At 34.9% G+C, this 17,385-nt stretch overlaps 1 protein-coding gene across 47 annotated transcripts in view; it reads right to left on the bottom strand.

Moving 5' to 3' along the window:
* The window catches only part of MAPK10 (mitogen-activated protein kinase 10), a 302,212-nt gene that overhangs the window by 133,811 nt on the left and 151,016 nt on the right, over positions 1–17,385 (bottom strand). For all 47 annotated transcript variants that reach the window (XM_070263536.1, XM_023637781.2, XM_070263547.1 and 44 more), the window contains one exon: positions 751–920. In XM_070263536.1, the coding sequence (XP_070119637.1) occupies positions 751–872 (122 nt within the window). In that variant the 5' untranslated portion in view covers positions 873–920. The remainder of the gene's footprint in view (positions 1–750; positions 921–17,385) is intronic.

Raw genomic sequence — 17,385 nt, 5'->3', positions numbered from 1 at the left:
TAGTGCATGTCCTAAACTTTTACTTATAGGTGTGAACCTTCAAATTTAAAATTATTACACTAATAAGCTCATACTGGCTACATTTGGTTGCTACATTACAAGTTAAAACTATCTAAAAGAAATGTTTATCAATCTGAAATCATCATTTTGCAAGAGATTTATAACAGGTAAATCAGATCTTGATGTGTCATCATCTCAATTTAGCCACTTAAAAATGTTCTAAAAGAATGGTTACCAAGGAGTCCAGAATCTTCCCATTTTGAAAACATTTGGCAAACATTTTAAAAATAACGCTTTTTCTAATAGGTAACTGAATTTCAAACACTGAACTTCAAAAGTCACAGGAACATGTGAGCTATCATTTATACTTCTTTAGAGTACTGGGGATTTTATTCACTGGTTATCTTAACACATAACCCTTCATTTCTTGCTGTGAAAACAGCCAAATAAAGTTTTCTAAATGCACTAGCAACAGCTAGAAAACCTCTGGTTCTCTTGGTTTCTCTGTGGCCGCTGTGAGGGATATTTTTTGTGACTAGAAAAACCAGTCACAAGCAAAGTGATACATGTTGTTAGCAAACGGGTGATGAATTACAGATAATGCTCATAATTCTATTTTTCTTTAGTAGAATGTATCTTTTCCCTCCCAAGTCGTGCTATTTATTTGTGGTTTTTGTTTGCCTCTTTGTGGCTAGTCAACACACACAGCATGTTCCCTTTAAAAATATAAGTTAAATTCATTCCACTTACCAAACTATTCCCTGAGCGCCAGAGCCAATAGGCTTTAGATTCTGGTAGCGCTTGAGAACGGTGAAGGTTGAGTCTCCCACTTCCACGCTGTAGAACTGGTTGTCAACTTTGCTTTTGCTCATGTTGTAATGTTTGGCAATATATGACACATCCACTTGTTTATGGAATCCCTGTGGAAAATGAGAACAACAGCATGAGACAAGCGACAAACAGAGTGATAATGAGATACAGAGAAGCCTGTTCTTTTAATGGTTACTAACACTTAGTCACCTATCATCATTATATAAACCTGTATTTCACATAGAAAAGATATATATTAGTCCATGTAAGGCAACCTGGAGGTAAAGAGCTTAGAAAAGATGCAAAGAAAAATTTGTTTTCAATATTAAAACTATTTATAATAAAACCATCTTAGATTAGATCTGGATAACTGTTTCTGAAATGATTCATTAAAACTATTTAATTATTTACGGAGCAAACATCTACTGAACATATCCTGGTCCCAGAGACCGTGCTAGACACTTCAGATGATCCCTGCTTTCCCATTAGAATATTCATATGAAGAAGGATAAAGATCGTATCAACATCCCTTCCTCAAAAAGAACTGAGATACAGAGTAATGCTACTTTTAATTTTTAAATTAGGTAAATTTGAATTAAATCATGTTGACTTCATTTGTTCTCAATTAGTACCAAAAATGCTAACATCCTGCGTTAAACACTGAACAATTTTAGTCCAAATTAACATTATTCTAAAATGCTACATGATGCCTTTTTATCTTTTGCAAGCTTAGGTTTTAAATATCTCAATTGTTGCATCTTCTGTTTATCTTTAGGAGAAGTTCTTCCATTTACTAATTATATGTAGCAATTGAAGAGACTGTCCTTGAAATTTCAAACCATGTTTTTTGAATATATAGAATATAAATATCCATTATCTGTGATTATTGTTTACCCATAAATGATCTTATATTGCATTTTATGGCATTAAATTCTTTGGGTTCTATAGCTAGAAGGGACTTCATAGAATACCGTCTCGCCTGTTCCTTGTGGCCCATAATGGTGGGTGCCTACCTAGCAGTCATCTCCTCTCCTTTGTGCTGATTTCATTCCGGTTTTGAGAATGAAAACCGTGGGTTCTGTGGGTTCCTTCCCTAAACCAGAAATTGAAAGTTGAATGGTCCACACCAGTGGTTCTCATTAGAGGTGGCAGTAACCCTCGGTGGGCATTTGGGAGATTCGTGGGCATGCTTTGGTGTGCCACAATGACAGGCAATGCAGCTTCATTTAATTTGCTTATCAAACAATACTGGTTGGCCTGCAGTGAGTGGGACATTCCTACACAATGAATAATTTCCTGAATACCTCACAACCTTTGAAATAAATCAAAGCTTTAATTAGCAAAAAAAAAAAAATTCCTTTAATGTTCTGAGCCCAGAATCTAAAGGATCTTTGTATAGTTTTAACACACATTAACTTCTGAAAATCTAACTCTCATATAATTTGAAAGAAGATTTAAATCTCCTTAGGCTTTGAACCTCTGATTGGTCATACAAGCATTTTTCTTGGAGAGTTTTCGCATTTCGTTTCTAAATAAAAAATCGAAATAGAACTACAAACTTATTCGGCCCTGTATGCCCTCGGAAGGGAAGCTAGGGAGGGTCAGTAATGTAACTGAGGAGAATGCAATGCGGACACGGTGGCAAAACCTGCAAATCTAGTGCAAGGACATTAGGAGTCCAGATAGATTTCAGAGCAGAATACACGTGACAGGCACCAGCCTCCGGTTGGGAGAGAGAGAGGCTAGCAGCAATCCAGTCCAAAGGCCCAAAGGCACACAGACCACAAAGAACAGAGTGGACCATCGATTAGGAATCTGGGTTGTTTGGACTGAAGACTGAAAATTCAGGTAATTCGCAAATACAATAATGAGAGGTCTGAAATCCAGGAGGCAGTCTGCATGAAACAGGAAATTAAACAAGACTATTAAGAACCAGGACATTGGAAGTCCCAGACTCAAGGACTGACAAAGTCTCAGTATCCAGACAGGTCAGCAGGTGGCCAAGTGCTATAACGGAGTATATCATTTCATCCCAGCAATTGTTCATACTCCTGAGAAGTACCCTGTAATTTTTTTGCAGTGTATTCCTAGAACAGAACTTTTCATATAGTGGGGAAGCTATAAATGGACTTGTGGTAGTTTGGTAAAATGGTTAAAACAATCATAGAGCTTACACTAGTAGCAAAATTTTAGCAACAAGAGAATTCCCAAAGAGGGACAAAAGCTATTCAAATGAAATGCCTAATGCCCTGATGCCTTTTCTAAAATAAAAATTATTCGGTGATCTCTTATCTCCATTTCAGAGCATATAATTTCTCACCATAAGATTGAAAATCATCATTATAAAGTTTGTGAATTCACACACACACACAAAATTTCCTTTCAAGTATCTTCTTTATACCTAGTTTTGAATTAAACTTTAGGTGAAATTTAAAAGATAGAAAATACATTCTTGAGAATACCTTAAGTAATTGGGAAAAAGCTATTTTAATTATCAAACAGTGAGACACAGAGATAACAGCACTGGAAATTTTCTTGGATCTATGTAGTAAGCAAAATTTGATGGCAAACATGTCATATTCAAGCACTCCCCTGGATCTCATCCGTGCCCCAGGCTTACAAATCCAAACTGAGTTTCCAAAGGCCCAGAATATATTTAGTAGAGTATATTTTATCCTCAACGTCCATGCAGCTTCCTTGTCATAAAGTTCAAATATAAACTTTTCTCTATAAAATGTGCCTATGCAAACATGCCATTAAGCACACTATGGAAAAATATTTTCAACACTAAAAAGATTTTTCTCCAATTATATGCTTTAGTATATCCTTGGTCCAGGTCACAAAATTGGCGATTTGAACACAGGAAGAGAAGAATCAAAAATTCATATTGGGAAGGCATGACTGGACAATAGTTTAAGGTAGAGATTTTGAAGTTTTAACATGGATCAGAGCTACCTGAGGAGTTTGTAAAACAGATTGCTGAGGCCCACTGAAAAGTTTCTGATTCAACAGGATTAGGGAAAGGCCTAACGTGTTTCTAACAAGCTCCACACTTCGAGGACCCCTATCTTAGAGAATAGTAGATCTGAGAGATGTCACCATTCAAAACTTAATTGGAGAGGCAAAAACTGGAAGCAATACAGGTCAAACCAAGCAAGCAAAGGATGTGGATGTTAGAAATACTGTCACCATGACACTCCTCGGTATCAGCACCTCTTTAGCAGGCCCAGATGTCACATTCCCAGGGATGTGCTTTCCTATCTCATAGGTACAAGATAGTGCCCAATTAATGTTCTGTCAATTAGCTCACAAAAATAGAGATTCCATGGGGGCTGGCCCCGTGGCCGAGTGGTTAAGTTTGCGCGCTCCGCTGCAGGCGGCCCAGTGTTTCGTTAGTTCGAATCCTGGGCGCGGACATGGCACTGCTCATCAGACCACGCTGAGGCAGCGTCCCACATGCCACAACTAGAAGAACCCACAACGAAGAATACACAACTATGTACCGGGGGGCTTTGGGGAGAAAAAGGAAAAAAAATAAAATCTTTAAAAAAAAAAAAAAAAATAGAGATTCCATGATCTATTTATATTAAATTTATATTAAAACATTTGACTATATTAAACTCACAGGTATTCATAAATGCTCATCAAAATAGAAACTCCCTTTCCAGAGAAGAATGTAATATGTTGATTAAGTTCATTATAAATAAGGAATATTATATTAAAAAATTATAGGGGCTGGCCCCATGGTGTGGTGGTTAAGTTCACATGCTCTGTTTCAGCAGCCCAGGGTTTGCCAGTTCCAATCCTGGGCACAGACCTAGCACTGTTCATCAAGCCACGCTGTGGAGGCATCCCATATAAAAATTGAGGAAGACTGGGATAGATGTTAGCTCACTGACAAACTTCCTCAAGCAAAAAGAGGAAGATTGGCAGCAGATGTTAGCTTGGGGCCAATCTTCCTCACACACACACACAAAAATTATTAATCACCACAGTGGTAACTTTTGGAGATCAATAGGGTTCAAAATAACTATAGGTTTAGAATATTCTATTGTTGATTCAAATTATTTTAAAAAATAACTCATCCCTCCACTGAATATTAACCTTACATTTAAATGACTCAATTATTTCTATGTGGATATAATAAAATTTTCTTTGCAAAACTTCAGAGCAAACTCATTTCCTCTCCATCTGCAATCTGCCAAAAAACTGAAAGCTAAATTAAAAGAAGACCTATTGCCACTAGCAGTTTGGTAGGCAAGAGGAAATCTGAATATAATCTCTTCTGAGAGAAGACTACATTTTATAAGCAGACCTGTGAGAAAGGGCCTTTTGCAATGAGTCCTCACCTTCAGTTCAGTTGCTAGCCTATAGCTACGGAGTTTTGCAAAGAAAAATTCCCCACATTTCTGATCTTATCCTGCAGGTGTCCAAAGCCTTGATTGCATTTTGCTCAAATTTCACAGCTGTATTCCACGAGCCCTCCCTCCTCATCGTCATTTGTGCATGACTGTCCTATGTTACTGATAGTCAGTTCCTGAGAGGAAACACCGAGCTTTAAGAATCTTTAGAGATTAAATTTCCCTAGTTTCTTTTGAATGATGTAGCTGAAAACAGCACAAAGCCTGGATTAGTTCCGCACTTAATAGCTGCGAAACCTTGAGCAAGTCATTTAGTGTTTTGGGGTTGTAGACAATCTCTCCCAAAATCTAAAATATAAAAACAATGCCATTTATTTCACAGACTACCAAAAATGATTTTCCATTTCCCTGTTGGATTATATAGGTTTTCCTTTGCCCTCCGCTGTCAAAATATCTTTTCCTTTGAGGCTCTGTTCCCCAATGTTGGTGTAAAAGTCTTCATTCCCTCCAATGACAGTAAACTTCTATAGTCATTTTATTCTTTCATTCATTTATTATTTATATTCTGTGTGGTTCCAAAAAGGATTTGTGCAGCTCGCCATAGAAGATATAGGAACAATAAAACCATTAAATCCGGTTTTAAGAACAAACGTCAAATAAAGTAGGCTAGGAGATGACAATTTTACCAGGAGGTTTAAGTTATGAATATCTACTGCCCTGAGCACAAAATTTAGTGTCATGCTTCAAGAAAGCCAAAGGGAAAAAATAATTACACGACAACAAAACCAAGTGAGTGGCAAGCTTTGATTCATTAATCTCAAAATATATCATACCAGTTCACAGGAAAGGTAAAATTTCCCTAGCACTTAACTTCAGGAAGAATAAATCCCATAGTTCTTTATATAACAATACTGGAATCCAACAACAGGCAGGAGATGCAATATTTTTTAATCAAAGACAGAAATATGTTTCATGTGACTTATATGAAACCAACTCCCAATAAGACAAGGGAAGACAGAAAGGTGAACCAGTATTAATTGCTTACCTACTAAAGGTGGACTTTGCATTCTGTTAAATAGTGTATTTAACACAAAAACAGATGAGGAAAGTGGTATACAGAGCTGTTAATTGACTCAAAGTCTTAGAACTATAAAAATTTGTGGTAACAATTAATATGAATTGATGTTTGTCCAACTCTAAAACATGTGCTTCTTTTTTACTAAATCATTCTCTAGTTCAGCTAAGATAATTGAGAACAGTGATGTGGTTTTCTTAAGAGAAGGTGAGCTAAAGGAATAGAGCTTAGAAAATCAAGAGAAATTAGTGAATAACACGTCCTTCTCTTTTGTTTATCAATTGTCTCAGCCTGGGGTTTGAACGTAACTGAATGTTCAACAATTCAGGGTTGAAGTAGACAATCTTGTGTTGGTGATGGAAAGCTGGATTTTTAGAGCTGCCTAGAAATTTAAAGGGCCTTATCCTGCACATTTGTTAAATATTTATTGAGCACCTACTGTATGGCAGGCACAACTGAAAGTGCTATTGATATAACGTTGATCTATCTCAAAAGGATAGCCAAGATGAATTAGCCACAAAACGCATCTCCGGAAAATGAACTGGTCAATCTGTTGGATATAATTTTAATGTTGTCATTTGGATACTGAAAAGCATCTTCCAAAAGTGGTGATTCTGCTTTTGGCACAAATGATATTGAGCTATTCATTCACAAAGTTATGACCAGCATATTGAGTTGTTTCATAATGCCACTCACAGATTGTGACACAAAGTCAGCAGAAACAATGCCTGCTATTCTGTTTGTTATAGTAGAAAGGCATATGTTCCATCCATTTTCAATCTGAATCAAATTATTTACATATGAGCTTTAAAGAGGGAGACTTAAGACAACAATACTTAATAACATTTAGGATTAGATTTTGTCCTGTCAAGAGCATATTTCCTCCACTCTGTTTCTTGAAGTGTTATTCTCTGAGGAGAATTACAGCCTGGAATCTACATTGCTTTTATATTGGTTGGCCCAGAGATGGTTACTCTGTGGAGTCAATGGCTTATAATAGATCAATAATGCAGTAAAAACTTTAAGACAAATTATGTTTAATCATTATTTTCAGGTATATGAAAAAGCACATAACAGTAATTCATAGTAGAGTAGGCATGGCTTCTGCCTGCCTGTTCTTTTTATTTGAAGGCAGAAAACTAGTACTGCTTGAATACCTACTATGCAACCAGCAATTATTAAGACCAGACTCTGTGCTAGGTGCCTAACAAATCATTTCACGTAAGACTTGGTATTCTCATTTGCTATTGAGAAGTTTTAGACTGAGAACTTCAGCAGATGGTAAAGCTCCAGATTTCATGTAAGAATCTTGCCTGTGAGGCCTTGAGCAAGCTTTTTACAGTCTTAGCCTTAGTGTCCTTACTTATGGAATGAAGGCAATAATCTACTACTTTTGATTAGTGGAGAAGTTAAACGAGATAATCTATGTAAAGCTCTTTGCATGGTATAAGCTTATAGGAAACTTTCAACAAAATGTATTATTATTATTACTATAATTACTATTATTATTGAAAAATTAGATAACATTTAAAGACACTTACTAATTAGCAGTTTTATAATGTTTTTAACCAAAAGTTGGCCTGAACCATAGTGCCATCCCAAAGCACTATGATACCACTATAAAATCAACAAAAACCAAAAGTGTTCAGAATGTTCAGGTAACAAAATACTTTTTCTGTGTTTTCATTTGTGTTAGATTGTGATCTGTGAATATCCACATGCTCCGCTACATTTCCCAGCCTCCCTTGCAGTTCTTTTGGGGCCATGTGACTATTTATGGCCAATGGACTACAAGCAGAGGTGTCAGGCATCACCTAAATGCACAGGCATTCACAAGATGTGCCTCCACAATCCATCTCTTTCAACACTCTGGTGTCTTAGCTGGCACATGACAAGATGGCAAGAGCCTAAATTCCTGGGTCACAAGGTGGCAGAAGCCAAAATTCCTGAGTCGTCAGCTAGAGGAGAGCCCTTGCTAACCTGTACTAGACTTTGTATAACAGGAAGTACACATTTGTTCTGATAAGTCACTGAGATTTGAGGTCTACCTATTACTGTGGTAGGTTTTTCATTCAGCAAATATTTATTTTGATCTTACAATGTGCCAAGCAATGTTCTAGGCACTGAGAATATAAAGCTCCTGGCCTCATGGAGCTTAATGTTAAATAGTCCCTTAGAGGATCAAACTTGGAATGGTGGCTTCATTGTCACAGTGATCTAACCTACTAAACTAAGCACATTGAATTCTGCACTTTTGATCTACACACTCTCAATTTGTCCACAATAAAGAAAAAGGTATAAAATAGGCAATAATAAGTGATATTATGTCATCAAGAGAGGACAAATTTCCAGGTTAATAAATGATAGTTAATTTTTAAAAAACACTTTCCCAGGGTGGGAGTAAGAGGTTATGTTTCATCAGAAGGAGAGTAAAAAGTCATTTAGGAATCAAAATGTTTAAAGTGAGTTATCTGGATTTCACCAACATCTTTAAAATGTGTCTTTATATTTTTAGAAGGGAAAATTAGAGTTTATCAAATGCTACATTTAAAAATATGGGAAGCCTTGTTTTGATTACGCAATAAATAGTATTATTTAAAAATCCTCTATGATTGTATTATTATCATTCTCTCATTTCATAATTATAAAAAGATCTAATTAGTACCTAAGTTTACTAGTTCCACATTCGCCAAAGTCTTGGCTTTCATCTCTTTGAATATGCACTTTTGTAGCTTCCCTTTCCTTTTCTGGAATGAGTTAGAGATGTATAGATAGATGTATAGTATTATTTTATGTATAGGTGTCAGAGCATATAACCAAATAAATATTCATCTTTAGAGAAGATGAACAAAAAAAGAGTTGAATAACACATTCCAGATTGGAACTGATTTTAGACCTCAAAGCCAAAGCAGACAGTATTCTTCTTAACCTACTGAAACATTCAGCCTTTGCTTATCATGCACCCCAAGCTCAGATAATACCTCTGCAGAAAAGCAAAATCATCACTTAATATATTTTTGAAAGCCTTACATCTTAAATATAGTAGAATTAAATAGTGCATTTAAAGAATTAGTTGATTACTTAAAAACGCTAGCTAGGTCAAAATGGAATCCACAAGTTGCTGCTTTTCTTACAGAGCATGATTAACCATACACTGAAAACCACAGATAATCCTGGGATATTTTACAGCACAACTATTTTGAAAAATGTAAGCAATAACTTCATTCAATCTAATTAATACCTCCACCACAATTGAACTCATAATATTAAGCTACATTTACATTCAAGGTAAGACCATTCAACAAGAAGTCAAGTTTGACCTTTTTGTCCTTCAAGCAAACCAAACGCATACCCACAATCAACCAATACAGAAAAGCTCCTCACTACAGAATCAAATCTTAAGACCTTTACAATTTTTGTTAATCTTTAGTAGCATAACTTAATCTATTCATTAGCTGAAATAATTACTTAATACATCTTTAGATAAAACCTGCCAAAGGTAGAAGACACAAATGTAACACTAAACTTACTCTTTTGAAATTTGCTATAACCATCTTCACGTGTGGGCATATGGAAAAAAACCATTGTCAAGCAACATGAAATATTCATTCACAAAAATATGTAGGTTGGTTTTCATCCTGATAGTATAAATATCTCAGTAATTTGTTTCATGATTCAAGATGCGCCATGTTTTTACAATACTGTTTGCTATGTCTTTAATAATTTACTCACAGACAGTCCATGCACTAAAGTACATGTATTGGGATTTTAGAAAATGAATGCAAAATTAAACGCAATGCATCAAAGCTAAGGTAGAAGAAAGAGTTGGGCTTCCTTAAATAATATGCAGGAGAGGAAATCCCTTAAAAAGAGAAGCTAAAGTAAAAGTTTCTCTTTTCCTGTTGCATGAAAAACTAAAATACCAAAGGAAAAGTTTATCAGTTTATACCTCAAAATCTTAGACATTCATTTACAAAACGCCAAGACCTTCAAATATATCCATGGTCAATCTACTGATTCCCTTAAATCATATTTACATGAAGTTAGTGTCTAAATTTAGTGTTTTGGGGTGGCAGACAATCTCTCCAAAAATCTAAAATATACAAACAATGCCATTTATTTCCCAGACTACCAAAATGATTTTCAGTTTCCCTGTTAGATTATACAGGTTTTCCTTTGCCCTCCCCTGTCAAAACATATTTTCCTTTGAGGCTCTGTTCCCCAATGTTGGTGTAAAAGTCTTCATTCCATCAAGGGTGGCCACCCTAGTAATGAAGTGTAAAGATTTTAATTGAATATTTTCAAAGTCTGTAAAACAGAAACATCATAGACTCATCAAATAAAATAAGTTGAGCAAATCAAGTTACTTAAAATTCAAAATGCCTTAAAAGCAAAGAATTGGTTTTTTAAAGCCATAAAATCCTGGAATCAGGTTTAGTGATAATTTTTAAATGCCCTAGATACTAGTAATTTGAACATATCACTTAAAACTACATCATTCCATGGGCATTCCAGAATACCCATTTTTATGAATTCTCTGGTTTATTAGTTTCCAGGCTTATAAAAGTCTCTAAAAAGCTAATGCAGCCCATAAAGTATTTGCAAATATCATGGGATTTCCAAAGATTGAAAGAGGAAAACGTTGTACTAAAAAATAATAATAAATCAGAAGTATCAGTAATTTTGCTAAAGAGTAAGTTTTCATTTATTTCGAACAGCCATCTGGGAAAAGGAAAATTATTATGTATACACACATAGTTCTTTTATAATCCAGCATTAGAGTAATAAAATAAAATTTAATTAACTAGTCATCTAGTAATATTTTATATCTATTAAGAAGAACATTGCTTTAGCTAGAAAAAATTCAACATGCTCAGTCCTGACTATTATATCTAACAAGATGATACATTGAAAAACAGTAAAAACTCAAAAAGCATTGAAGAACACTTTTGACAGTAAGAACTCCACAGTGAGAGTGCTGTTTCTGTCTGTCCCCAGTAATATTTTAGACCTTATATATCACAATTGTCTTTTGAAATTTATATAAAAATCTTCTCTTTTTTCCTACCAGTGACCAATAGAATCTCAGGCTTCTTTGCATTTAATCACAGTATTGTGCTTCTTAGTTATATTTAGTTGCTATTCATTTCACTCAAATAAATAGCAATACACCAATATGAGCTTTCAAGAAGTTCGTAATGGGACTAGGGAAAGACCTTCTAGTATAATGGTTCAGATTTACAATTGCAGAATAAAATATAATTATATTCTGTCTCCTGATAATTATTGGTGTTGTGAAAATTAAATGAGGTAAAATCTTAATGAAGTGTTCCCTATAGTAAGCATTCAATAAGTATTTGGGGTTTTAGGTTTTTGTGACTTATTTTTTAGCTCATGGTTATTGCTGAGGTCTTTAACTCAAAGAGGAATAGGTGTTCCTTATGTTTACAAGCCTAGCCACTCTCCACTGTGCTTTAGATTAGAGAGTGTGTTCTTTGAGGGGAATAACCTTATCATTCATCCTGTATCCCTAATTTCAAAAGGTTACAGGTACACATTATAGGTAATCAGTAAAGATGTGTTGAAAAATGAATGGGAGAATCAATCAGTCAATGCATAGATATTTTCTTGCATAGAAAATGTAAGAAGGCATGAAGAGTTTCTGTGCCATAACCGAAAAGAAGCCCGCTGAACTCAGTCCCCTTTATTTCTAGTTCTACTTAAACTTATAACTATTGACTCATTAATTTGAGCCCTCTGTGTCTCAGGCTTTCTGAGAAATCATTCAAATGATTGATAATCAACTCAAACAGCAGTAAACACTCACAGGCATCAATAAGTTAATAACTGTCAGATAAATGTTAGGTTAACATGGATTTGTGACTAGCAAAATAACCAAAATGCAATTAAGTCTATTAAAATATACACATAAGATGTTAAAATGTTGAGAAATTGACTTGATTTTGAAAGGCAAGCAAAGAAATTTCTACTCAGGAAGTGGTGTTTTTCTCTTAAGTTTTTATTTACCTTCTTTTATTCAAAAAGCATTCATTGAACATTTACTGAATTAAGATAGATTTCTGGGCTTGGACGTTAAGGACAAGGATGCCCTGGTCCTGTCCCCAAGGGAATCACCACTGAATGGGGAAAACACAAAAATGTACAACTAATGGTACTCACATCAGGATGTGATAAATGCTGTGGACACCAGTAGATGTGCATGCAGTTTCCAACACACGTTATCTTTCTGTGTATATATTCCCTGGTTAAAACCCTGACTCAACTGTTCAGTACATCAGAGTTCCAAAAATAGCACTTTTTACAGAACTTTTTAAATCATAGAGTGAAATTTAACAGCTGTGTACTTCTTTGTTCAGTTGAGAAAAGAAGGCTATGAAGGCTTCTCTGTTTTTCAGGAGGATCAAAAGTTCTTGCACTTTCAATTCCCTATAGGTCTATATTTTGTAAAGTCTTCATACTAGTGCAAACTAAAGATTATTCTTTTATTGTCCAACACTACAAAGACAAATTTCTCTCCAGAATATAACAAGAAACCTCTTGCCTGCAAAAGCTGTTTAATGGGTTTTTTAATAAAAAAACAAAATTATTGAGTGACTAAAAATTTCAATTAATCCCATGTTCTTCAAACATTCAATGAAAGTCTCCAGAAACCACTCCTGAAGTCACAGAAATTTACAGTCTAAATGACAGAGAATTCAAAATAGTTGTCATAAAGAAACTCAAGGAGTTACAAGAAAACTCAGAAAGACAGTTCAATGAACTCAGGAATAAAATTAATGAGCAGAAGGAATACTTCACCAAAGAGATTTATTCTCTGAAAAAAAAAGACATCTGGAGATGAAGAACATAATGAATGAGATAAAAAAAAAATTCTAGAATCCTTAAAAAACAGAGCTGATGTTATAGAAGACAGAATTAATGACTTAGAGGACAGAAATATAGAAGTGTTTCAGATGAAGGAAGAAAAAGAACTAAGACTTTAAAAAAATGAAGAAATTCTTCAAGAAATATCTGGCCCAATTAGGAAATGCAACATAAGGATTATAGGGATTCAAGAGGGAGAAGAGAGGGAGAAAGGAGCAGAGAGCTTGTTCAAAGAAATAATAGCTGAAACTTCCCAAACCTGGAGAAGTAACTGGACTTACAAATACACGAAGCCAATTACACCAATGTAAAAAGACCCTCTCTGAGGCATCTAATAGTAATACTAGCAAAAGTCAATGAGAAAGAAAAAATATTAAGGGCAGTAAGGCAGAAGAAAATAATCTACAAAGTAACCTGTATCAGGCTTTCAGCAGATTTCTCAGCAGAAACCTTGCAGGCTAGGAGAGATTGGAATGATATATTCAAAATACTGAAAGACAAAAATTTTCAGCCAAGAATACTCTATCCAGTAAAACTATCCTTCAGATACAATGGAGAAACAAAAGCTTTCCCAGATAAACAAAAGCTGAGGGAGTTCGTTGCCACTAGATCTCCCTTACAAGAAATGATCAAGGATGCCCTCATACTTGAAACAAAAAGGCAAAAGTTTACAAAGCCTTGAGCAAGGAGATAAATAGACAGAAAATCAGAAAATTGCAGCTCTCTACCAGAACAAGTTAGCAAACACTTAATTAAAACATACAAGATAAAGGAAAGGAAAGTATCAAAAATAACTATAAACACTTCAATTCAGTCACAAACTCATAAGACAAAACAGAATAGTTTGTGACAACAATAACTTAGAAAAGGAAGAGGAAAGGGATAGAACCTGCTTAGCTTAATGATGATAAGAGGCTATCAGAAAATGGACTATCTTATCTATGAGATCTTTTATACAAACCTCTTGGTAACCTCAAAACAAAAATTCAGAGCAGAGACAAAAATCATAAATAAAGAGAAAATTGAGAAAATCATCACAGAAAACCACTAAACTGAAATGGCAGTCAGAAATATAAGGAAAGAGAAACAAGGGAAATACAGAACAACCAGAAAACAAGAGATAAAAATGGCAGTATTAAGCCCTCATATATCAGTAATCACTTGAAACATAAATGGATTGAATTCTCCAATCAAAAGACACAGAGGGGCTGGATGGATTAAAAAACAAGACTCAACAATATGGATCCTCCAGGAAACATATCTCAGCTCTAAAGACAAACACAGGCTTAGAGTGAAAGGATGGAAGACAATACTCCAAGCTAATGGCAAGCAAAAGAAAACAGGTGTAGCTGTACTTATATCACAAGAAGTAGACTTCAAAACAAAACAAGTAATGAGAGACAAAGAGGGGCAGTATGTAATGATAAAAGAGACATTCCACAACAGGACATAACACTTATGAATAAATATGCATCTAATACAGGAGCACCAAAGTATATAAAGCAACTATTAACAAACCTAAAGGGAGAAATTAACAGCAACACAATACCAGTAGGGGACCTCAATATCCCACTTACATCAATGGGTAGATCATCTAGACAAAAAGTCAACAAGGAAATAGTGGACTTAAATGAAAACTTAGACCAGATGGACTTAAAAGATAAATAGACAACATTCCATCCAAAAAGAGCAGAATACACGTTCTTCTCAAGTGCACATAGAACATTCTCAAAGATAGACCATATATTGGGAAACAAGGCGAGCCTCAATAAATTTAAGAAGATTGAAATCATATCAAGCATCTTCTGACCACAATGCTATGAAACCAGAAATAAACTACAAGAAAAAACCTGAAAAAGTCACAAATATGTAGAGACTAAACAACATACTACTGAACAACCACTGGATCACTGAAGAAATCAAAGCAGAAATTAAAAAATACCAGGAGGAAAATGAAAATGAAAATACATCATACAAACTCATATTGGATGCAGCAAAAGAGGGGAATTCATAGCAATATAGGCCCACCTCAAAAAACAAGAAAAATCTCAAATAAGTAATCTTAAACTACACCTAACAGAACTAGAAAAAGAAGAGCAAACAAAGCCTAAAGTCAGCAGAAGCAGGGAAATAATAAAAATTAGAGCAGAAATAAATGAAATAGAGACTAAAAAAACAGTAGAAAGGATTGCTGAAACTAAGGGCTGCTTCTTTGAGAAGATAAACAAAATCGACAAACCCTTAGCCAGACTCACTAAGAAAAAAAGAGAGAAGGCTCAAATAATATAAAATTAGAAATGAAAGAGGAGAAATTACAACCGATACCACAGAAATACAAAGGATTATAAGAGACTACTATGAAAAAGTATATGACCACAAATTGGATAACCTATAAGAAATGAATGAAACAACCTCCCAAAACTGAATCAAAAAGAAAAGGAGAATCTGAATAGAACAATCACAATAAATTGAAATAGTAATCAAAAACCTCCCAAAAAATAAAAGTCCAAGATTGCTTCTCTGGAGAATTCTAACAAACATTCAAATAAGATTTAATACCTATCCTCCTCAAACTATTCCAAAAAATTTAAGAAGATGGAACACTTCCTAATTTGTTCTATGAGGCCAATGTCACCCTGATACCAAAACCAGACAAGGACAACACAAAGAAGGAAAATAAGAGGCCAATGTCACTGATAAACATAGACACAAAAAGCCTAAACAAAATATTTGCAAACTGAATACAGCAGTACATTAAAAGGATCATACACCATGATCAAGTGAGATTTATACCAGGGATGCAGGGATGGTTCAACATCTGCAAGTCAATCAATGTGATATACCACATTAACAAAATGAGGAATAAAAATAACATGATCATCTCAATAGTTACGGAGAAAGCATTAGACAAGATCCAACATTCATATCTGAAAAAAACTCAATGAAAGGGTACAGGGGGAAAGTAACTCAACATCATAAAGACCATATATGGCAAACCCACAGCCAAAATCATACTGAATAAATAAAAACTTAAAGCCATCCCTCCGAGAAGAAGAACGAGACAAGGGGGCCCACTCTTGCACTCCTATTCGACATAGTACTAGAGATTCTGGCCAGAGAAATTAGGCAAGAAAAAGAAATAAAAGGTATCCAGATTGGAAAGGAAGAAGTGAAACTCTTACTGTTTGTGGATGACATAACTCTCTATATAGAAAAACCTAAAGAATCCATCAGAAAACTGTTAGAAATAATCAACAACTACAGCAAAGTTGCAGGGTACAAAATCAACATAAAAATATCAGCTGCATTTCTATACACTAACAACAAACTAGCAGAAAGAGAACTCAAGAATACAATCCCATTTACAATTGCAAAAAAAAAGAATAAAAGATCTAGGAATAAACTTAACCAAGGAGGGGAAAGGCCTATACATTGAAGACTATAAGACATTATTGAAAGAAATCAAAGATTACGTAAAGAAAGGGAAAGACATTCCATGCTCATGGATTGGAAGAACAAACATAGTTAAAATATCCAAATTACCTAAAGCAATCTACAGATTCAATGCAATCCCAATCAGAATCCCAATGACATTCTTCATGGAAATAGAAGAAAGTGTCCTAAAATTTATACGGAACAGCAAAAGACCCCAAATAGCGAAGGCAATCCTGAGAAAAAGGAAGAAAGCTGGAGGCATCACAATCCCTGACCTCAAAATAGACTACAAAGCTACAGCAATTGAAACAGCATGTTCTGTCTCAAAAACAGACACACCGATCAATGGAACAGAATTGAAAGCCCAGAAATAAACCACACATCTATGGACAGCTAATCTTCAACAAAGGAGCCAAGAACGCAAAATGGAGAAAGGACAGTCTCTTCAATAAATCGTGTTGGGAAAACTGGATAGCCACATGCAAAAGCATGAAAGTAGACCATTATACCTGAAACCATAAAACTCTTAGAAGAAAATATAGGCAGTACACTCTTTGACATCAGTCTCAGCAGCATCTTTTTGAATACCATGTCTACTCAGGCAAGGGAAACAAAAGAAAAAATAAACAAATGGGACTAAATCAGACTAAAAATCTTCTGCAAGGCAAAGGAAATCATGAACAAAACGAAAAGACACACACCAACTGGGAGAAAATATTTGCAAATCATGTATCCAACAAGGGGTTAATTTCCAAAATATATAAAGAACTCATATAACTGAGCAACAAAAAGCAAACAACCTGATCTAAAATGGGTGGA

Source organism: Equus caballus, chromosome 3 (genome assembly GCF_041296265.1).
Source record: "Equus caballus isolate H_3958 breed thoroughbred chromosome 3, TB-T2T, whole genome shotgun sequence".
NCBI lineage: Eukaryota > Metazoa > Chordata > Mammalia > Perissodactyla > Equidae > Equus > Equus caballus.
This window is presented reverse-complemented; position numbering and strand designations above follow the sequence as displayed.